This window comes from Podarcis filfolensis (genome assembly GCF_964270895.1).
Source record: "Podarcis filfolensis genome assembly, chromosome: 3".
NCBI lineage: Eukaryota > Metazoa > Chordata > Lepidosauria > Squamata > Lacertidae > Podarcis > Podarcis filfolensis.
Window position 1 is genome coordinate 52,448,251 of NC_139606.1, and position 23,030 is coordinate 52,471,280.

General features: G+C 42.6%; 1 protein-coding gene across 2 annotated transcripts; it reads right to left on the reverse strand.

Annotated features, from left to right (window-relative positions):
* Positions 1 to 1,606: 1,606 nt before the first annotated feature.
* TRAF3IP2 (TRAF3 interacting protein 2) lies at positions 1,607 to 21,753 on the reverse strand. 2 transcript variants are annotated; one of them, XM_083608570.1, is made up of 11 exons: positions 21,593 to 21,753; positions 18,579 to 18,903; positions 17,428 to 17,494; positions 15,038 to 15,793; positions 11,474 to 11,663; positions 10,539 to 10,735; positions 9,582 to 9,670; positions 8,208 to 8,276; positions 5,524 to 5,640; positions 3,269 to 3,343; positions 1,607 to 2,195 (listed from the first exon to the last, which is right to left on the reverse strand). In XM_083608570.1, exons 2-11 carry the CDS (start codon positions 18,609 to 18,611, stop codon positions 2,049 to 2,051), a joined length of 1,740 nt encoding a protein of 579 aa, XP_083464696.1. In that variant the 5' UTR covers positions 18,612 to 18,903; positions 21,593 to 21,753; the 3' UTR covers positions 1,607 to 2,048. The 2 variants fall into 2 exon arrangements, with proteins under 2 accessions (XP_083464696.1, XP_083464697.1); XM_083608571.1 differs by lacking the exon at positions 18,579 to 18,903.
* Between the last annotated feature and the right edge of the window lie 1,277 nt (positions 21,754 to 23,030).

Genomic DNA, 23,030 nt, shown 5'->3' on the forward strand with positions numbered 1-23,030 from the left:
ACACTAATGAAATGTTTGGTTCATGCCTATAGGTACACTGCAGCACTACAATGGATCATGGGACTAATAGGGTACTTGTACCTTTTTGGAAGTTTCCTGTCGGCTGCATCTCCATGTGAAATCTAAGGACTGATGCAGAGATGCAGCTGCACTTGCGCGGCCCCCACTTGCAATGCTCCCATCCTATTCAGAACAGTTTTAAAAACAAAAACCTATAAAACACACTGTATTGTATTTTTAAGGTGCCAGAGACACGCTTAACTGTATGAATACACTATGTCCCTAACATTTTTATAAAATGTGCCCAAAATGTATGGGTGTTTAGGGGTTTGAAGAGAACAATAAAATTGGCATTCAATTTGGAGTTAGAGGTTTGTGTGTGCGTCAGCTGAAATACTGTTTTGAGAGGGGAAACTGCACTGCATTAGCTCCTATATAAATCCAATTACTCTTGGTGGGCGGTGGGGGAAGACACATTCTCTCATTCTAAACATGCTCTTGTGGCAACTTTCTACCTTCATGATTACCCCAGATCAATAATTTCTGCTAGGTAAGAATGGCAGCCTTAATGTACTCATTAATTAACTGAGCGCTTATCTCATTTGTTATGTTGTTATTTACATGGAAAAATAATGGATTTGGGCAGCAAATATATGGTAATATTTCTTCTTCAACTCCTGGCATGTTCTGAGACTCATTTTCATAATCTATACTATCGGCCCTCCTTTCCCCTTTCACACTAGTTTTAATTAAGTCAAACCAGCAGTAAACTTTTTCCAACCTATTCCATGTTCAGCTTTATTCAGAATGAAGTTCTGAAGCTGAACTTACTTCCCAATATGTTGCAGGTTACAGTCTAAGGGCAGAACTACTCAGAATGCTAAATCAGTCATAGGTGGTGTTTATTTATTTTTGTAACGAGCAATAGTTATGGAACCCTGAGTTTGATCAGTACCACAACACACAGGGAGGTGAGCTTTAAGCCTTATCATCCCAGTTGCAATCCTGTAAAAAAACCTCTCATGCTTCTATTAGGCTTGCGGTGGGTTGGGTAAGCTTCCATCGCTTGTTGAACAAGGAATGTAGCCTTTAACTGTCCTCCACCCATGTCAACAGCTGCCTTCTCAATAAAGATCCCTCGAGTTTACATACAGTATCCCCAGCTGACACTGGTAATGAAATGCAGTTCATGGAGTTGTCATGTCACAGGATAAGCAATTCTGCATGTTATAGGGGAGACTGACATTAGAGGATGCTGTTTGGGGGAGTAGCTGCATGTCAAGTGTAATGTGCAGCTCTACCCTAATAAGTGGTAGGGTATTCAAATAGAGCACAGATGGTGCTTGACCTGCGTTTAACAGTTTATGCTGCCCGAATCCAGCATAAAATCATTGTGCTATGGTTCACAGCCAAACCAGCAAAGAAAACTGCATGATGTATGAAAAAGATTACACACACACACACACACACACACACACAGAGAGAGAGAGAGAGAGAGAGAGAGAGAGAAACCCATTAACCTTGGGGAGGGGGTTAATGTCTGTGTTTACCCACAATTAAACTGTTGAAACACTCGTGTCTTTCTCTACAGTGAGAACGATAGCAATCCATATGAAAGACCAGAGTTTTATTGTGTATATGAAATGACTGCAGGAGACCATTGCACAATGCAAGAACAGCTGGCCAATAATAAAAGGAACCCAGAGGAAACAGGAATGCAATTGTTTTGCTTATTACAGTGCCACTCACTGTACTAACTGGCTGTGCCGCAGACTTCGAAAGCAAGTTGCTAGAAGACAAAGCGATGAGACATTATTTCCATTTGCAGTTTGTTTAAATATTGCCAGGGAAGCAACGTGCCTGATCAGTTGCAGAAGGAAACATTCAGAATAAAAGAAAACACATGGGCTTGCATTAACCCAAGACAATTCTAGTGTGTGTGTCTGTGTGCACATGCTGTTCATCCCCCTAGAAGGGGAAGCCAGGAAAACCCTGGCTGCCAGCCAACAGTTATACAACGATTGCTTCATATGCACTTTAATGGACATTCATAAAGGCACAACCTGGAGAGTGGGCAGAGGTCCTATCGGAGGAGCAACATATTCCTCTTCTCTCAGCAACCGCAACAGAATGTTCTTTTTATTTTGGGGCCAATTGTAGATGTGAGTGTTCTGAAGCCAGGTAGGCACATGCTCCTGTGGGGGAGGAAGGGTGGAAGGCAGCTATATTAAATTTCGTTCTGTATTTCAACTTTTCAGAAACCTGAAGGGATCACAGTCACAGGTATATACCTTCACCTCCCTCCCTTTCTTAAGAGCCTTTGCCAAAACACAAGCAATTAGTCATGCTTTGGGTCCCCTCTCAGCTTATGGTGCAATTTGAATAATTCATTGTAGAAATCACCTGTGTGAAACATTGCTGTCAGCACATTGTGGCATTAACCGTCACTTACTTTTAATGCTCTTTAACTGACATAAAGTAGACATAGTCCCAAAATGCACTCCCCAGCCTTCAAACTGAGGGACAATGGAAATTATTTTACATCACCACATTCATTTATAGCAGAACCTCCCCTCCAAGTGTCCTCACCAAGGCACCCCAAGGAGGCAAGCAAAGTTCCATGGAGAAAGAGGATCTTGTAGTAAGTGATAACTTCTCCCATAATCACACGTGAGGAGACTGCTGACCCCCCCCCCGGCAGTGGATCCCCACTAATCCAAATGGTTGGAGAAAACAGCATTCCTACAGCCTGATCATCTCAGTGGGATTTGGGAAGAGGAAATTGGGAAAGAGTTGATACTTGGTTGTGAGATTTCCCCGTATGGCACAAAGATGGGGACAAAGGCAGTTTGCTCTGTTCCTTTTCTAAGGGCTGCTGTGAGATTGCTACCTATCTTTGACAGGACCAGCAGGCTACATGAACACAACTGCATGTAAGGTCTCTCCACAGCTGCTCATCAAACAGGTGTTTGGTACTATATTGAGCAGAGGGGTTCAAAGCTACCTCATATATAAGTTCAAAGAGGGGAAATAGAAACAATGGGTATATTCCATCAAAACAGGATAAATTGTGCCAGTCACGCTGAATAAAAAGCACACTACTGAAATCAAACTAGACCTTTATCTAAAAATGTTATGAAGCATTTGTCTAAGGTGCCACTTCAAATACTAACATGATTTTATTCAACATTCAAAAAAGGCTTTTGAAGGTTTTTGTCTCGGGTTGTAAAAAGAAATAAAAATAGCATGATTAATCAGTTTTCTTTACCTTTTTTGCATTTGGGAAAAGCACAGGAATGAATCTAAAGTTCATGCTTCCTTGCTGTATAAACTCAATTTGCATCTAAAATATGAAAAACAACATTAGCCCAAATATAATTGTAAGAATTATGCATTCTTATCCTCCAACCATTCTTTGTGCTGGAGCCCATTTCTACTCAATTTGTCTGCTGTATCACATTTCCTGAATCCAGTGGTTATGCTTCACATGTGCAAGCCTGTTTGTGTAGGCCTCTCCTTCAGCACTGAATTTCAGAAGCATCAGGGTGGTGCCAGCTGTTTCTTACACCAGGTCAGAAACTACATGCCCTGCCCTGCTCAGCATTCTCAGCTCTTGACAGTGCCAGTCACACATTTGGAGGTGGCAGAACTGTGCCTCATTCCCCTTTCTCCCTCACCTCCACATTGCAAGTACATTTGTTGCCGTGTGCAGGCAACCCATTGATGCATATTCTTGACTGAAGACCCCTAACACTATGTTGAATTGTATTTTCTCATCTGCTGTTTAGGTATACTAGAAAATGATATCTAAATCTGTGTTTTAAATAATATAAAAAAGAAAATTAATCAGTTCCTTACTACAGAACTTGTGTTTTGTTGACAACAATACAGAATAGAATTGTATTTGATTTCTGAAATAACCTTGACTTTTGACCATCTTAGGGGTTTAATTTCCCCCTGTCCTAATTCAATTCAGATTGATTTCCGAGCCCCCTAGAGTCCATCTCTGGTCTGAAATGAATCTGGATTAGTAACAAGTGATGCTCAGGATCTGCTGTACACACACAGGTGTTTCCTAGGCTTTGGTGAAACCTGTGACACTAGGCTTGTAAGTTGGTTCTCCAAGCTACTTCCCATGTTTCAAATGAGTATCATGAAGAAAAGAAAGGGGTGCTTGACTCAGAAATTGTATCAGGATCCGAGCTCCCCACTGTCCCTTCCTTGTGTGCTGCCAAGACATATCACAAATTTTAGATATTGCAAATACCAGTTGGGTATCTGGGTGAAGAGTCTGGTTAATCTTAAATCACCAGCCATAACTAATCATGACTAAGTCCTACTGAAAGCAGTGGAATATGACTTAGGCTTACATAGCTTTTGCTGAACTGTGCCTTTTGATTGATTGATTGATTGATTGATTAAATTTGTATACAGCCCTTCATCAAAAATGATCCTATGTTGATGCAAAGCAATGTTGGAAGAAAGAAACTAGGTTCTATCCAGCTGCATTATACAGTAGACCGAAATTAATGGACCTAAGTTAGTACTGTCCATTAATTACAGTGGTTCTAATCAAAGTGGACTCATGTTGGATAAAGTCCACAGACACTATTGAAACTTCTGCCCAGCTCAGTTGGTTACAACATGGTGCTGATAATGCCAAGGTTGCGGGTTCAATACATATACAGGCCACATACATATTCCTGCATTGCAGGGAGTTAGACTAGATGATCCGTGGGGTCCCTTCCAACTCTACAATTCTGTGATTCTAAATCAGGAAGCTTTTTCTCCTGTTAGGAGTGTTCATTGTAACAATGTTTGAAGAAATTATGCCTTTCCCTAACAAGATTTGTGCTTCTTTTTCATAGTCTGGCTCTATGTTTTTGTGTCACGTGAAGAAGTCTGATTCACTGGTGGATGTTCTTTTACTTAATACTGTACTTATCTCCCAGCTGAAAGAGGAACCAACTTTGTTGGCAGCTTATTTGATCCGATCAGAAGAAATTCTAGAGAGACTTTGTGAGGGTGTGAGCTAGCTGAGTTTCTGTGGCAATGGGAGGGCCATAAGGGAGAGCAGATCAAATGCATGGAGACAGAGAATACACTAGCTCAGATGGGAATTTCCTTCCCCGCCTGCCCCATGCTTATTTTCATAGGTCAGGCAGTCAGATTTACTGTTGTTTGTGGATTCCCATCTCTTTCTGGAGTGAATCTGTATGAGGAAGTGCAGGCATGAGATAAGCTCATATTAAGGGACTTGGGGAAAGGGTATAAAGGGATTTAAACAGGCTGCAAAAGCCATAAAGAAAGTCAAGCAGCCAGTCATATACATTTATCTCAAACAGAACTTCTGAGCAGTCGCAAGTAGCACTGCTTCTAAAAAACACTCAGTACTAACAGGGAACACCAACAAAGCGGCATTTAACTGCAGGACTGATGAAGGACAAGACACAAAGGGCAGTTATTTGGGAGAAGGGAAGCTGCAGGCCTCTTTTGAAACGGCAAGCACATGTCCTCACTTACCATCCTGTGGATATACTTAGTATGTAAGCCATGCTCATCCTTGTCCAGCTGGGATTCAGCCCCTTCAACATCCTGTTTGTATTTTGGACTGATTGCTATGATTATCATCACTGTCTTCTGTCAGGGAGAAAGACGCTTTTATGAAATTGTAAAATGCAGTGTGGTTGGGCAGAGCAGCTTGGAAACCTGCCAGTTTGTATTATACGTGATCTGATGTTCTCTGGAAGCATAAGACTATCCAGTGCATTTTGGCAATGAAGCAAAACTAATCTCTGCACACTGTATTTCCTCATACCAGATTTCCAGGCTCTCTCTCCGCTAGTAAATTTTAACATACTTTAAAATGGAGAGGGGGGAAAAATACATTTTAGCATTGACCAGGTTATCTTCCAGAAACATAAATCTAGAAATAATGTATGCATAAACAATGCACCATTACTGTTTATTAATTGAAACTCTATCACTCTTTCTAGTAGAATATGTTCCCTATTTCAGGAGAATCTGAATTCTATGCTCAAATAGACCATGATTTGTGACCTGTATAAAATTGTGACCATTAATAAATATCCTTACTTTTGTTTCTGTTTTGTACCTATTGTCTTCTGGTTATGCTGCCTGCCTGTTTGTTTCCAGACCGAATATAAAGTGCTGGTTTCTTCTTTTAAAGTCCTAAACCATTTAGGATGACCTAAAGGCAAGGGAACCCCCAGGAAGAAGAGGGCTCAGAGCCAGGGAATTGGTGGTGGGACAACAATATGTGGTCAGAGGAAAAAGAGGGATCGCACTGGGAGGAGGAGGTGTCGGAAGCTGAAGAGGCAACAGGGTTTAGTGAGCAGGAAGAGGCTGTGGCAGCAGGCAGTCTAGACTCAGAGGTGGAAGCAGAGGCTGGAGAGGATGGGGACCAGGAGACAGAGATGAGGCAGGCTGCATAAGAATCCAGGAACTCTCCCCCTCCTGCTGTGACCAGCTTCCCACCTCCTGGTCTCCCAGAACACACAGAGGAATGAAGAGGGTAGAGCAATGAGAGACAAGATGAAGGAGCCTCAGGCTGCTGGGGAAGGAACCAGGGGAGGAGCCTTGGAGAGCAGAGGGAAGGCAGGGACCTTCAGTCCTCACAAATGCCCCATTGAGGCAAGACCTACTCAGAAGAGTTGCCTGGATCATTAGGACTGAGCTGTTTTATTTCTTTGAATAAAGATTTAACTTCACTGACATCAGGTGCTTTTATTGTTTTATTGCTGACCTGCACCAGACTCCAGCTCCTGACAACGAGCCTGCCTGAGCATGAAGATCAGTCCCATAGGCCCTACTGCCTGGTCCACTAAGATGAACATGTACTAAGGACATGGCCTTTTCAGTGAGGCTCCCGTATTTACAGAATGCCCTTCTACAGGAAGTTAATATGCCCACCCTCGTCACTGGTGACTTTTAAAAAGAACCCGTAAGAGCTTTTTCAGTCTGTGCTTTAATTGCTGTGTCCAGAAGCAGTTTGCCAGGTGGGACAGAGCCACAACACCAGCTTCTTGGCAGGTGAGTCGCCATGCTGTCGTTTCTGTCACCTCCCTGTCCAGGTAAGCATTAGTGGCTCACAGCTGGGAAGCTAGCTTAGCAACTGTGCCCCACCAGCTTCAGATTGTGTCTTGATTAAGTTTTACTTTTCATTTGAAGAGGTATAATGAGGATTTTAACTGAATTTTGTTCATACACACACACACACACACACACACACACACACACACACACCCATGAGCAGCCAATTCACCTTGCTGAAACATTTTTGAGCCTGTTTTCACGGTTTGGGCCCCTGGAAAGAATTTGTTTATTTTTAAATAATTAAAGCGAAGGCACAATTCTGCCTTCAGCTGTACACTTAGCACTAACACAATGTCATTGTGGAATGCACACAGCTTGTCAACAGTTATTTTAATCTTATGTAGGTCCTCCTTCCCCAAATGCTTTAGACTGCAAGCCTAAACTCCATTTTGCCAGGAGTGAGCCTCCCTAAATTCAGTAGAACTTAACCTCTGAGCAGATATGCTTAGGATTGTGCTCTTTCGTTTGTGATCCTAAAATACTTAGCAGTATCTTCTATGCAAAGCCTCTATGTCAACCAGTGTTCCAAAATGCATAGGTTCATGAGGAAATTTGAAAATGGAAAATGTTTACAAACTTTTTTCAGACTTCCTGAGAAGACTGGGGTGGGGTGTGCAATGGACATAGAAAGTGCACCCACAAAGATGTTGGGGCATGGCTGGCATAAGCCCCCCTCCTTCCCCACGTATTTGGAATGCTTGAAAAGTCCTGATGTATTTTATTTTGTTTGCATTTATAAGCTAAAAACACAAATGTTTTTGCTTCTGCATGCAACTTATAAAAACCAAAACAAATAAATATGTAGCTAACACAGGCATTTTACAGAACTATGAAAGCCAAGTTCTCCTATCTCAGAAGGCTCACATTTTAAATTAGACAGAATGGGTGGGGAGGCAAGGGTAGGAACAACATGAATAATTAAGTCACAAGGGGGGCAGGAGATGCTTCTGTTTCAGTCCTGGGTTCTTACCAGTATTGTCTTAAGGACTGATTCCTTAAGGATTGCCATTGAGCTTCCTATGCCCAAAACTGTCTTTGAGCTGCCTGTGGAAAATGCTTCTACAAGAACCACCTTTCCCCCCTTTACTTACATCACTCAGGTAGCGTTCCATCCACTTGATAATGTCAATACCTCGAACTGTGTCCTCAAATATATCAATCTATAAGAACGGGAAAATATTAACATTTCTTCAGCTCTGTGCGCAGAGGCAAATATTTCCATCAATACAAAGAAGATTCTCGAAGTATCTCCAATGCATATTGAAGGCATATGACTTCCCTCAAAGAATCCTGGGAAGTTTAGTTTATTCTTTACAAAGCTACGATTCCCTGCAACCTTAAACTACAGTTCCCAGGATGCTTTGGGGGAAGCCATGCTCTTTAAATGTTTATTGGATGTGCTTTGAAGGCATAATATGGTTCTACCCTCAATGTGTAGTTTCCCAGTTCAAAAGTTGAGGTGCAAGTGTACATAGTCTAACAAGGCTCTCTATTCACAAAGAGCCAGGGCATTTCTGCAGCTTGGTAAGTTTCTGCTAGCAATATCACAGCTGACAAGGAATCTCCAGGGACCTCAGCTAATTATTTTCCCCTTCTGTCACCTGAGGCCGACTCCAGATGGGTCTTTGACAGCAGGTGTATTCTGCAAAAACCGTATACACTTTCAGTGTATTTTAATGGTTTTGTTCTGGACCTCCTGCTCCTCCTGCTTCAAAAATGTTCTTCTGTACTACTGCATTATTGACTCTGTACTGTCCTCCTCTGATTCCATCCAATCCTTTGTTTCAATTTCCACCATCTGCCTTCCCCTCCATGGTCTTTAGCAACACTGAGCCATGGCTCCATATCACCTTGCCTAGTATTCTGCAAGATTGAACCCCAGTTTGTCAAAAGTGGCAAAGAATCACACCTTTCCCCCTCTAGAAAAAAGAAGCATTATTCAGAGTTTGTGAGGTCATTCCATCTTGTCCCCTGTGCTGTTGTGTAGGATTCTTGTATTCCAAGACAGTTCACTGCCTGGGGTTTCGGCTGTGATGCAAAGTTTAGACCCCTGTTTAACCTTGAACTCCTTCAGTGACCTTGAGGGAAAATACAACCCTATCCACACTTGCCCTGAAGCCCTATTGAACACAGTGTGACTTGCTTCCAAGCAAAACTGCATAAGCTTGTGTTGTACGGGTGATGTAGAAACAGTTTCAATGTTCCAAAGGATTGTCAGTACAACCTTACTCCACTTAGTGTATTACATAAACTTTGTGTTGGAATTTCAAACACACCACTTAAGCCTCTTCCCCCCTTATTCATATATTTAGGGTTTGAGTACATGCCCCTGCATACAAGATTCATCAGCACAGGCAGGAACATTAAAAAGGAAGACAAAGCTTTAAAGATATAGACAACCGATTTCATACATTCTTGATTGAATTCCAGCAAAGGGAAACACCCTTCCAGAATAGAGTACTTACAGCTGTCTGAAATCCATTTACAAACAAAAAGTTCACAAATTTCATGACCTCCTCAGCTGTGTCCACAGAGTAGGTTATGAAGACTTTACCTAAGAGAGATGATCAAAGTATTGTTCAAAGTACTAGAAAAAAGCGCTTGCCTTTTCTTTGTTATACTAGCACAGAGCAGACAATAAGCTCTATCTTGTTTGGTTTAGATAATAGTCATAATAATTTATTACTTATACTCCACCCATCTGACTGGGTTGATTATTATTTGTACAATGGAGCTGAACTGGCTCAGTGTCTTGAGATCATGCTAGGCATCTCCATTAGAGACCTCTAGAATACCTTTAATTTGTCCCATGTCCCTGCTCTGAAAAGCAGAAACCCTCAGAGTATATGACACTTTCAATGGAAAATGCTCCTTCTCCAACCACCTAATGATTCCTGGACCCTAACGTTAAAAAACTGAAAGTTCATAAATATGACTGTTATAAGCCATGAAAATGTCACTTCCTCCTCCAGGCACTTCCTCCTAATCCTTCTAGCTGTCTGTTCTCCAGATTAATTGCACGGTGCCTGCTTAACACTTTGAACTGCATGCTACTTTGAACCCCAAAATGTGGATGTGGTTAAATCAAGGACATGGGGAGTAGCAAGAACCTCAGGCCTAGCAGAGTTGTATCCTGGCAGTCTCCACCTGGAATAGTTTCAGGCCCTTTAAGGTTATAGCTGGGCTTCTGGTGAAAAGGATCCACTTTCGGGACAACTAGAAGAAACCAATTTTAAAAGGTCATGCCCTGGTGTTATCTGCTGTTAGGCTGAGGCAGCACTAGAAGTTGCTGCGATCAGCAGGAGAGCGTGGTTCTATGTATGCATGATTCTCCTAGGACTGGGCCATCCACTTTCTTCACTAACCAATGCTATGGCTTTATACACAATTTTCCAAACATGGCGGTGGGGGGCGGGACTTACGCAGCTCTTCTGGCAAATTACTTGTCCTCAGTGTTCCTCTGACTGCAAAATTACTTGGAGGCCTTGGGATGGCAGCTGGGCATGGTGGGCCATTAGGCTGAGCCATGGAATCAGAAGGGCACCTATAGATGTCCTCATAAGCGCCATAAGCCTTGGATGATGCTCCACCATGCAGTAGTTGGTTCTGAAACTGGCCACTAGGAAAAACATGAAGAGTCATTATAAAATGTTAAAAGCTGCTGATTCTAACAGCACATGTGTGAGGCCTGTTTTTAATGAGAAAATTTTCCTTTTATGAAAAAGGCACTTTAGCAATAAAAAGGTGATCTCATGCTGTCAGCTCCTGAAGAGATCACAAATAGCCTAAGAGAATCTCTCTAGGAGGCCCTCCAGCATCTTTCCAGAGGCTGCTTAAAGATCCACGAGCCCCACACTAAGCCCAGGGCAGGGAGCATGTGCCACTAGCCCCTGAAGAGACCACCAGAGTTCTAAAAGAATTCTGTGGCCGGTGCTTCATTATTTTAGCTTTTAATTTTGTTTGTTCTAATATTTTAAATTGCAAAGTTCCTGCAGTGCATTGGCCAAAAACTGGGTTATAAATGTAGCAAAAAAGAGATAAACGTACTCAGCATTCTGAAAAACCCTCTCTGTGTGATATAAAAGCAGTCTGGTACTGTGAATCACCCAGGCCTTTAAACCAGCTCCAGCTAGCACAGTCAGTGATCAGGGATTATGGGAGCTGTAGTCCAAAATGTTGGAAAGGCACCTGATTGGGAAGGCTGTTTAGACCTACTTTAGCTGCCACAGTTAAAACAACACCTTATGCATACCAATAGCACCACTGCTACAGTCAAGACAGCCTCTAAAAAGCTTGCATTAGCTTCTGCCAGCTTCTTGCTGATGAAATTTTCCAGTGAATCTCAGGACAAACTTACTACAATCTTTGAAATTCTCCAGAAGAGCTCTCTCTCTCAGGGAGCCTTTCTTCATTGCATTTAGGAGAAGGAGGACTGGAATAATTTGGGATTATTTGCCGGCCAGGATGGATGGCTCTTACACAAGGGCCAGGAACAGGAAGCCGTGGTTGAGGTGGATGTGTGAAGTGTTGGTAGCGTGTTTGCCCATCTAAGAGTAGAAAAGGAAAACTTGAGCCACTGCATAGTTAAGTCACCTTTGAACAACAGAATTTAACAAAACAGCTAATGAATATGATCAAACTACAGTGGTACCTCAGGTTAAGTACTTAATTCGTTCCGGAGGTCTGTTCTTAACCTGTAACTGTTCTTAACCTGAAGCCCACTTTAGCTAATGGGGCCTCCTGCTGCCACTGTGCCACCAGAGCATGATTTCTGTTCTCATCCTGAAGCAAAGTTCTTAACCTGAAGCACTATTTCAGGGTTAGCAGAGTTTGTAACCTGAAGCGTATGTAACCTGAAGCATTTGTAACCCGAGGTACCACTGTACAAGTTTAGCACATTGCACCAACTAGAATTCTGTCACTTTAAGCAGAACTTCCAATTTGCTGAAGGTGATGCCCGCGATGTAGTGGCAGGCCTTAAAGTTCGCTTCACTAGTTGAGTGATGGAAATAGGTTCACAGTATACCTAATGGGAATGATCCACTTTTTTACTTCCAGAAAAGGTTAGCAGTATGTTGCCTCACTCTGGAAGATATGGCAGATTTGGAATTGAGAATCTTGACAATTAAGAAAATTGCCAGTGTTGTGAACAGACTAAAATGGTGTGAAATAAAATTATGAGCATCAATACTGTAGGGTTGTTTTTGTTTAAGTTCACAGTGCAATCAGGTTTCTCTCCTTGAAAACCTTGGGCACAAATCAGCCAAAGTCAAGTATTTCTACTAGGAATTTAAGAATGTGCTTCACTGTCCCACTGAAATCAATAGTCTTAAAATTCGTTAGTTGTAGATAGATTGTGTTTTGTATTTTTCATGGTTTTCTTACTGTTTTAGATTTTAAGAAAACACCTGGCAAAATTAAGCACTCTTTCAGCAAACTAATGAATAGGATAGAGGAACAGGGCAACCCTTTGCATACTGACACCAAAGGAAGCATTTGATTTTTTGATTGATTACTATAATCCAGTCTGATTATGAGTTATAGAAAAGTGGGAAACAAATGTTGGAAATAAACGAATAAATAAATGAGGCTTACCTCTAGATCAGTGGGGGGAGGATTGCGGCCTTAGACGCCATGTTAACTCATTGAAATGAACAAAGTCTCAAAGTGCTTCACTATGGTGTGATCATAAACTCAAAAAGCTACAAGACTCGTGACGGAAATGCAAGAACTAGGAATGCTCCAGCTCCAGCAATTTATCTTGCCCTTCCTTCCATGGGAATATGAGCTGGTTTCACCTCCAGCAATCACATACCTGTGATTTGAATACTAGGAACCCCCTTGCAAAAGTAACATTCATTTCAGAAGGCATTATCATTGAGAGAATGCAGCTGAAATGCAGTGCTGAGTCTATTATGAATATGAGAGAGCAGATGCCCTGGCTACATGGCTGCCTGGGAGCACAGCACACTAGATTGTTTCTGTCTAGAAGGTGCACATTAGAACACATTAAGTACAAAACCCTATTGTGAGCGATGATTGCCCAGTAATCATTGGAAATGTGAAAAGCTGTCAGGAAGCCATTTTATGCCTCGTAGAAGATAGGAAGTTAGTAAGCAAAATACTGCCTCCAGCTCTGAACAAGTATGTTGGTTTGGGGTTTTTGTGGGGTGGGGGGAGGCTCTTGAAATATGGCTCAAATTACATAATGGCTCACGTTTTAAAGAAAGTGTTGTTCAAGTAGCACTGTTAAACTAGTATATATTTAACAGGGCGAGAAATGAGGGGGTGGTGTAGTCTGGGTCCATTTAGCAAGTAATTTTTGTCTTTATGTTCTAGGTTTCCCTTCTTAGCATGGAAATTGGGGTGATAAAATCTGATGTGATAGTGGCTCAAACTTTGAACATTTCCATGGAAAGACACGATGAACCAGACTGTCCGAGGCCTGGGGATTCCTGTGCATTTTCAACTATCCTCCTAATTATCACTTATATCTTTTCGAATACAGTGGTACCTCGGGTTAAGAACTTAATTCGTTCCGGAGGTCCGTTCTTAACCTGAAACTGTTCTTAAGCAAAGTACCATTTTAGCTAATGGGGCCTCCCGCTGCCGCTGCACCGCCACACAATTTCTGTTCTCATCCTGAAGTAAAATTCTTAACCCGAGGTACTATTTCTGGGTTAGTGGAGTCTGTAACCTAAAGCGTCTGTAACCTGAGGTACCACTGTATCATCATTTCTCATCATGGAAATTAAAAATCTTCATCTAGTGCAGCTTTGCGCAAGAACGTGGTACATTATGGGCACGGGGTGGGATTGCTTCTAGTCGGAAGCATCAGGGTGCCAGAATGCAGGGATGACACGAAAGAGGACATGGCATCCAAATATCTGTCAGGTAACAACACTGGCAGATGGCTATAAAAGCCATAAGACCCCCAGGGAAGATGAGGCACAGTGAGGTGGGTAAATTCACTCTAACGGGGAATCTAAAAACAGGTATAACTTTTCACAGAAGTGAATGAAACTTGCAGCCCCTTCAGAGTGTGGAGCCTGATAAACTGTAGGCAGATACCCATAGGGGTTTTAATGCAGGAGCAGGGCACCTTTCACGTTTCCTCCCCTAAACACAGCCATTGCAATTTCTGCAGTACAGCATGAGCCTGGGAACTGAGGGAAGGCAGGGGTGTTGAGGGAAAGAAATGTCTACATTGATTTGCTCAGGGGAAGGAGGGGTGGAAAGTTAGCATTAATTGCCAGGAAGGACTGGGTTGGTGGAGGAAATGTCACCCTTAGTAAGGCCCTTGTTACTCCAAGGGTCAGTGGGGGCGGAGGGGGTGTAGACCAATTCCCACCACAGATTTTTGGGGATATGTTAGAGATCTCTCCATAGGAGAAGGCATTCAATGGTGCAATCAGAAATGTGAGAACCTTCCCCAGATCACCCTGATTTGCCTTGTAATTTTGGGTACATACAGAGTTCATGCATACCCTTAGTCTAGTTTTAGCAAGTTGATAATAGGAGAGAAAACTATTGAATCTTCAGATTCTGGCAGAAAGGAAGGAGAAAAATGATGGAAGTGATTAAAGAATGAAAAAGGGAAATATAATATTATCAGGACAGGAAGTTATAGTAGAGAAAGGCTAGTGTCAGATCACAAAATGTGAGGATTAGATTAGCAGAGATTTCTCGTTCAGAAGTTTAAACATCTGAACTGTGCAGCTGATTTGTTGAATGGAATCCCCAGTCTTTATGAGGTCACTGGTATAGCTAAGAACTGCAAACATAAAAGTGGATGGCAAGAAATGCTAGAAGCCAGAAGCACACGTTTCTTATGATTAAATATAGTTGGAAAAACATTGTGCAAAATTCTCTAAGCTACTTAGGGAAAAAAGTATTCTGAATACCTGACCAGTTAACTTACATGGATTCTGGCAATGTAAATCCCCAGGAATGTAGTATCTAGGATGCCACTGAGATTGTGGGGAAGGATGGGCCAGTTGTGGGAACACAGGATATGGCTGAGGGTCCATCTGCGGTAACTCTCTGGACATCAGAGGCCTTGGAAGGTCTTGGAGGTTAAACACGGAAGTAAGTGGCAATGGAGGTTCTAGCTGCCTGATGCCCATAAGATCCAGAGGCTGAGAATCATATCCTGCATCTTCTGTCCGTAGGTCTACTGGTGGTCTATTACATTGAGTTTGGTTTAGATTTGCATTCTCCTGACTTTCACCAGATGAATTTTGGTAAATGTCAGATGAGCTTTGTTGCAGACCACTAGAATTGTGTCCAGTGTCAGGAGAATCAGCTGAAGGCCTAGACCTCAGCAGCTGGTTCCTTTTGTCTATAGATAAAATATGAAGTTCTGATGAAGCTGTTGATTCAGTGAATAGACCAGGAGGTATCTCCCTTCTAGAATCCTGGCATCGTTGCAGGTGATTGTGGTTAGACGCTTCCAGATCAGCATTATTATAATCCACACGATTAAGGTGCTTGCAGAAACATGATTGCTTAGTCAATGAATGGGAAGCCATTTGAGATGGATAAGATCCTATGGGCACCAAGTTCTCTATATTTTCACCAGAAGGGTCCAAAGCCTCTTCCAGTGAATGCTCTGGAAATGGCGACCAATCTCCAGTTTCATCATGTTCAACTGGTATACTTCGACCCATCGCAGCACCTAAAAACAGAAAAGAAATACAGTATAAAGTGTCTGTTGATTTGTTATGCATAAAATACAAGCAAAGATGTTTGATCTTGTGAACAACTTGGATAGCTCAGTTGGTTAGAACATGGTGCTGATAATGCCAAGGTTGCAGGTTCAATTCCCATACTACTACTACTACTACTACTACTACTAAATTTATTTATATCCTGCCCTCCCCGGCCAAAACCGGGCTCAGAGCGGCTAACATCAAATATATAACATATTACCATAAATGCAATCAATTAAAATACATCCTAAAATCAAATCAGAATCAAAGTGAAATCCAGTCAGATGGCAACCTGCAAATTAGGGATGTGGACCTTAAATGCTCACCAGGCCTAACTGTTTATACTGATCTTGTATGAGCCTGTGAGAAAAGTTGGGGGGCCACTTTCATGCAAATTCTTATAAGGAGAAAGGGGGAGTCAGACTGGACCCTGGCCAAAGGCCTGGCAGAACAGTTCCATCTTGCAGGCCCTGCGGAAAGATGTCAGATCCTGCAGGGCCCTGGTCTCTTGTGACAGAGCATTCCACCAGGCCGGGGCCACAGCTGAAAAGGCCTTGGCCCTGGTTGAGGCCAGTCTAATCTCCTTGAGGCCCGGGACCTCCAAGATGTTATTATTTGCGGACCGTAAGGTCCTCTGTGGGGCATACCAGGAGACTATATGGGACAGCTGGATATTCCTGCATTGCAGGGAGTTGAACTAGATCAGGGGTTGGCAAACTAAGGCCCGGGGGCAGGATGTGGCCCACTGGGCTCGTTAATCCAACCCGCAAACCTTGCGGACCCTGCCACCCGCTTGGTCAGTCCTTGCACTAAACCGGCCCAGCGCAGAAGCCTCGCCGTGCGGGGACTGACTTCTGTGATGCTGGCGCAGCTTCTGCAGCCAATCTGAAGCTAAAGATTCCTCTGGGTGATGCTCCTTCCTTCTCACTGAGGCAGCCACGTATGGCCAAGAGCCGAACGGGAGGAAGCAGTGGTGGCGGGGAGGCTGCCTCCACCACCCAGGCCAGCGGCTTGGCCTCTGCGCCTCGCAGACCCCTTGCTGAGGAAGAGGACACCGATGCTGCCAAAGATGAGGCAGCGGTGGTGGCGTGAGTGGCGGCGGCAGGGGGTCCTTTCAGGAGAGGGGGGACTTTCGGGGGGGTGCTTTCGGGAGGGGGGATGCTTTCGGGAGAGGGTAGGTCTGGCCCCCCCCAGGTCTGAGGGACAGTGGGCCGGCCCCCTCCTGAAAACGTTTGCTGACCCCTGGCTAGATGATCCCTTCCAGCTCTACAATTCTATGATTCTATGCTCAGATACCTGCAAGCAGAATTAAGTTGGGCACAAGCCACATTGAGCGGCCCCTCACCCCCAATCTTTTTGTTTCATACCCAGCCCTTTGCCCCTGTCTTCAGGTGAGGTGTGTGTTTTTATGCTGGTGTTGGAAGGCATTTGGCATTCTTTCAAGGATAATTTTTCACAGCAAGCAGCACACTGTTTACCCATCTCTGATGTGATTCGTGATTAGACAGCCAAGAGATTACGATGCATTTTATCGTCGCTGGTTGAATGGCTTTTGAAGAATTAAATTAACTCTGCATAGTTGTGGAGCAAAAATACTAACCTGTTAGGGACGCCATTTCGATATTTTTAAATAAATCCGTCGATAGATGTACCAACTGCAGATGCAACTGCGCAGGGGAAGACAAAAATATAGCTGAGGATCAGAGCAAAACTTTTGATCACATTGATCTCTCAATATGGATTCTTAGTCTAGTGGCAGCATTCCTATCTAGTCTTCTATACCACAGATGCTGTGTTGGTTTGGATCCTTAGAACCTGGTGTTCTGCTCTATTTTTTTTCATTTTATTCTTAAAAGTGGGTTCTGGCTAATAATAGGCTAATAAAAGGTTCATTTATGCAATATATTGTTTGTGACTGTCTCCAACACATCACACATCTTTTTTCACTATGATTTTATTTATAAAATAGTTCCATTCTAGCTATTACACCTTCCCAAAGGACCTTTCATACTTTTTAGGGTCTCTGATACACAAATAATAATAAATCCCCTTGCTACTAAAAGTGTTTTTAGTTTGACACTGTCCTCCACGGTATAACACTTCAGAACCAAGAGTTAATACTTGTTAAGGACATCCTACTTTAGCTCTCCTGCGTTTTCATTTTATAGCATCCATTTGGGCTCTGGGTATATGGGTAAAATACCCTGAATTTCATAGCTTGTGACTTATCTAAATTAGCAATTTCCAATTCCATATTGCATCTCTTTTATGGAGGCAATAAACACATAAAACTAGGTAGAGGTGAGAATATTCTTTGTTAAACCCCTTAGAAGTTTTAGTTACAGTTAAGAGATATGCATTTTGTTACATAAATTTGCCACAGAATGTCCAAGTATGGAGTTGGTGGCAGATTTGGATTGGAAGGTGATGCAGGAGAGGGAGGGTGCAAGCCTTTGCCTTTGCACTATAGTCCCAAATCAAGCCAGCGCCCTCCCAAAGCTGCCGGCTTGGGAAAAAGGGGGGGGGGAGGAAAAAAACCCCGCAGGAACTTGCAAGACATTTTCGTCTTGCGAAGCAAGCCCATAGGAAATTCGTTTTGCGAAGCACCTCCAAAACGGAAAACCCTTTCGTCTAGCGGGTTTTCCGTCTTGCGAGGCATTCGTCTTGCGGGGCACTACTGTATTACCCACAGAGGGAAAACCTAAAGGACTTAGGATCCTAACAAGTGAGTGTTTGTTTCTCCATTCTGACCTGTGCAGCTCTCTGGTCCAAAAATCCGTGCATTTAATTTGAGGAAGCACATGTTATTCATGGTTAATTTTTCTTGCCAAGTTTGGAAGAATAATAATGTGTTCCAGTAGAGATGATTTGATGTGTTCCTTCAAGCCTCACTCATTTTGCAGTTGCATAAAGGGAAAAGTTCAATATTAAAACTGAAACAAATCCAATTTAACTTCTTCAGTTTCTGCTGAGGAGAAACCACTGAAAACTGCCTGCACATACCTAGAGTCCTGTAGACTTAAACTGTAGTAACCTCCACACCATCAGAAATAATCACTTAAAAATGTATTTCTCTCTGGAGGAACATAAACAGGCATGATGAAAATCTACTCCTAAATGAAATACAATAGGAGATCTGCTGACTGGGTCAGAGAACAATCCTGTCCCCCCTCTTCCTTCTTTAACCTCTAAAATATCAGGCTGAATCTCATCCTTTCCCAAAGGACTGCAGAACAAAATAATACATGGAAAGAAAAAAGCACCCATTAGTAGCAGAAAGTGAGATCAAATGGACACTGCAACTAGACAATCACTCTACAATTTATTTTTAAAATGAATGTTTTTTGTTTCCTTTGTTGCTTCATGGTCACAGTGAGGTTTTATTGTAACTGCAGGGATGTTGGAAGAGAATATAAAAGACCCAGGAGAACATTTTCATACTGTATCCTCAGCTTGAGGAAAGTTCATTCTGAATTTTGTTTCCAAAGGATTGGAGCAAAAGTAACTCAGTCCTGGTTTAAACAGCTCTGAGCTCTGTCTATAATACGGTCTTCAACCCTCCACTTCCCAAGTCATCTGAATATACAATGAATATATCAGTGTGGCAGGGAAGTAACAATAGTGCTGCAGTGCCAATGTTAAAAAAAAATAGAGCAGGAGACTCTTAACCTCAGGGTCGTGGGTTTGAGGCCCACTTTAGGCAAAGGTTTCCTGCACTGCAGGGGGTTGAGCTAGATGATCCTCGTGGTCCCTTCAAACTCTGCAATGCTATGGTTCTATGGTTTATTTAATTTATTATTACATTTCTACCTCACCTTTCCTTCAAGGAGCTCAAGGTTCTTTCCCTTCCCTGTTTTATCCTCACAACAACCCAAAGTTCTCCAGTGAGCTTTCCATGGCTAAGTGGGGATTTGACCCAGGGCCTCCCCGGTCTTAGTTACACACTGCTATGAAAACTTATAGCACTGATCATCTGTTCAAGGCATGCATATGCACAGATACTTGAAAGCATGGGAACATAGGTTTTTGCATTATACTGACTTACACTCTTGAACCGTCTAGCTCAAAATTGCCTGCATTAACAAAATTTAGGATCTATTAACTCCAATGTTTTCTCTCCCTTCCTTGTCAAAACTACATTATGCAACACAAATTCCTTCTGCAAATTGCTCTGGAGGTCTTCAGTGAGAGATCTGGCAGAAAACTCAAGCTCTTGTGAGTAGGCGGTTCCAAATCTGAGTTGCAAAAGGCCCAGACAGAGAGGCGATCTTCCATTTGGCCTGTCAGCGTGGTTGAAGGACTAGGAAACACCAGAAGCAGGGGAGCAGTTTCCCCTTAGCTAAAACAAAGAGGCACAGCAATGTTGATAACTAAATGACTGCGCCAATGGATAACAGTCATTCAGGCTTCCAAGATGCGGTAGATGAGTAGTAAGAGACGCAGATGCTAATAACTAGCTAATAATTTATCATGGATGAGTTCATATTGATGGCTGAAATGCACAACGTAATAAGATTCAGCATTTAAGAAAGATCACATCTTACTCTCATGCTCAGTTCCAAATTCACACTGCTTAGTACAATTCTTCACATAGATTGTTTGAAATCTGTGTAGTTTCCTGCTTAAAGGCTTGTGTCGGCCTACGAGATTTCCAAAGAACAGGCCTGCTTTTGATTAAACCTTTTCTGACAGGAAGAGAAAGAATGCACAGTGAAGAATGGCGTACTAGGTAAATTCCTCCCACTTCAAAGGCCTTCAGTGTTTAAGACAGGCCCATAGCTAGGTTTCAGGCATGTGAAGAAAAGAGAGGAAGCAGACTATTGAGTATATATATATATATATATATGTGTGTGTGTGTGTGTGTGTGTGTGTGTGTGTGTGTGTGTGAGAGAGAGAGAGAGAGAGAGAGAGAGAGAGAGAGAGAGAGAGGCAGGCAGAGGGAAGAAGAGAATGACACTTGCCTTCATATGCTTTTGTCACAGCATTTTTCTTAAATTAAAAAGAGTACAGGACAAAAGATACATGTCCAAAAGAACTATTCATCAATCTCACTATTCTGCTTTCAACAGCACTCAGTTCTGCATATTTCATAGAAACATTTAGCAGTCATGGAACCCTAGCAACAACCTTCTTCAGCTATAGGTCTGTGACAATGTCCCTCTCCCATAAAAAGTGTGTGTTGTTTATTAATGTATTTCTATTTGTTATCTTGTATTTCTATCTATTATCTATTATTTATTAATCTCTGACCATTAAATCCACTAACATTACTAACTGCTTAACCATTTAACTAGTAGCAATAACTTGCAAGCCCCGTAAAAACACACCTTTTGAAAATACCAAATCCATTACAAATTGGAAGCCATACAGAGGTCGACACTTCTCACACCCATATGCTTAAGCAAGCTCATTTTGCATTGCATATACGGAGGAGCAGAAGAATCACAGCCATGGTCTCTCAACCTGTGAGGATCTGCTGTAGCAAGGCCTGACATTTCCCCACGACAGTACTGCAGATGTACAGGACGACAGAAGCAAACTTTCTGTGTTTTCAAAATATCTGTCTTCCCCACTGATAATCAGATATAACTATCTGCAAAGTGGACACCAAAGCTCTTAAGCGCAACCCTTTTGCTACTGGAGAGAATTGGCAACCAAGAAGAGCACACCCAGACAGAGAAGAACAAACCACATGAGAGAAAGTGGGTCAGCAGCTAGGGAGAAATATATAAGGAAGTGGGGTGGAAGGACCTTTGAGAACTTACCTTAGACCCCAGAAGATGACTAGGGAGGCAGAGAGGACCACCCTAGCCTTGCTAGGGTCCTTTTTCTCTTAGGACTTATTCTCTTCCCCTCCCTTTTCTCTCTCTCTCTCTCTGTTTTCCTCTGCCTTCCTCTGCCAGGTAAGTTGCTGAACAGGCTTCGTCTGTACCAGGAAGTAAAACAGTCTATGCAAATCACACAGAAACAGTGTGGGACGCCTCTTTCTGAAAAGCCCAGAGGGCAGACAAGGGGGAAAATGCAATCGATAAGAGAGCAGAACGATGTTAAAAATTGACTAGAGATTGTCAAAGGAGGCGAAGCTCTTTTTCTTTCAGCTGTTCGGGGAAGTGGGAGAAGAGGGGATTCTACTTTAATTTCTGTCAGAGAAAAAGTATGAAGATCTTCACTTTGTGTTACAGAGTGGGAGAAGGTAGAACAGCTGAATCAAATATTAGTACATTAGCTACAAATACTCCACTACATTGTACAATTCTAAATGCTAACACGAGAGTTTTCAGGTTAGGATATGATGGGTGTTAATTTTATTGTTGAAAAGTGGGGTGTACATCAGTGGGCTTGGTTTTAGGTGCCATTTGTGAAAATGTGTGATTAAAAAAAAATCCCCCAAGCAATGAGACTAAAACATCTTTCAATATAAAGTATATAATTTAAAGTGGAACATAGCACAAGAGCCTGGTTTTAATGTGGCCAATCCTGGGAAACCTAGAAAACCTTTAAAAGCTGTGTGCTGGCAGAAGCTTGTGGGGTGTTTTCCCTGACCCCCATCTCTGCAGCAGAACTACAGAAGAAGCTGCACCTATTCCATCAGATCAGATGCAGTCAACGTGGTGCCTCTCAGACACTGCTGGACTCCCAACTCCCATCAGCCCAGGTGAACAAGTGAATGGCCAAGAATGATGGGAGTTGCAGTCCAACCACATTGGAAGGACACCACTTTGGCTTCTCCCACATCGGATAGTATCCACGTCTTCCTAAAGGTGGACAGTGATGGCAGGAGTGTGCACTGTTGAGCGTTGCTGCACAAAGATGCATAGAGAGCCTTGAGCTGTGTCAACTTTTCCCCTCTTGCTTTTTTCTGTTTGGAAGCTAGACAGGTGGGTGAGGGTTGTATGGAATTGCTGATTTGGCCCCATGTGGCTGAGGCATTTCAGAACCCTTTGCCACCCAGATGCCAAGCATTTCTCTCCTTCCTAGCAACTTCTTGGATGATCCCACCCACCTCTACTGCTTCAGTGTTGGGAGGAAGACTGGCTGCTTGTCACGCTTGTCAGACGACAGGGTCTGCTCTTGTCAACTTTGGCCCTGAGACGGAAGAGCATTTTTGTTTTATTATTTGAAGCATTTTGAACATCTCTTTAAATGTACTTATTCTTTGATTAAATCAGTTAAAAGGAATATGATTAACAAACTAAACATCTT

Excerpts from the sequence above, each read along its gene's own strand:
- TRAF3IP2 (XM_083608570.1), bottom strand. The coding sequence starts at position 18,611 with ATGCACGGATTTTTGGACCAGAGAGCTGCACAG. Across the intron at positions 17,495-18,578 it reads TGGACCAGAGAGCTGCACAG|TTGCATCTGCAGTTGGTACA; the intron begins GTCAGAATGGAG and ends TCCCCTGCGCAG. Across the intron at positions 11,664-15,037 it reads TTTACATTGCCAGAATCCAT|ATGGGCAAACACGCTACCAA; the intron begins GTAAGTTAACTG and ends TTCTACTCTTAG.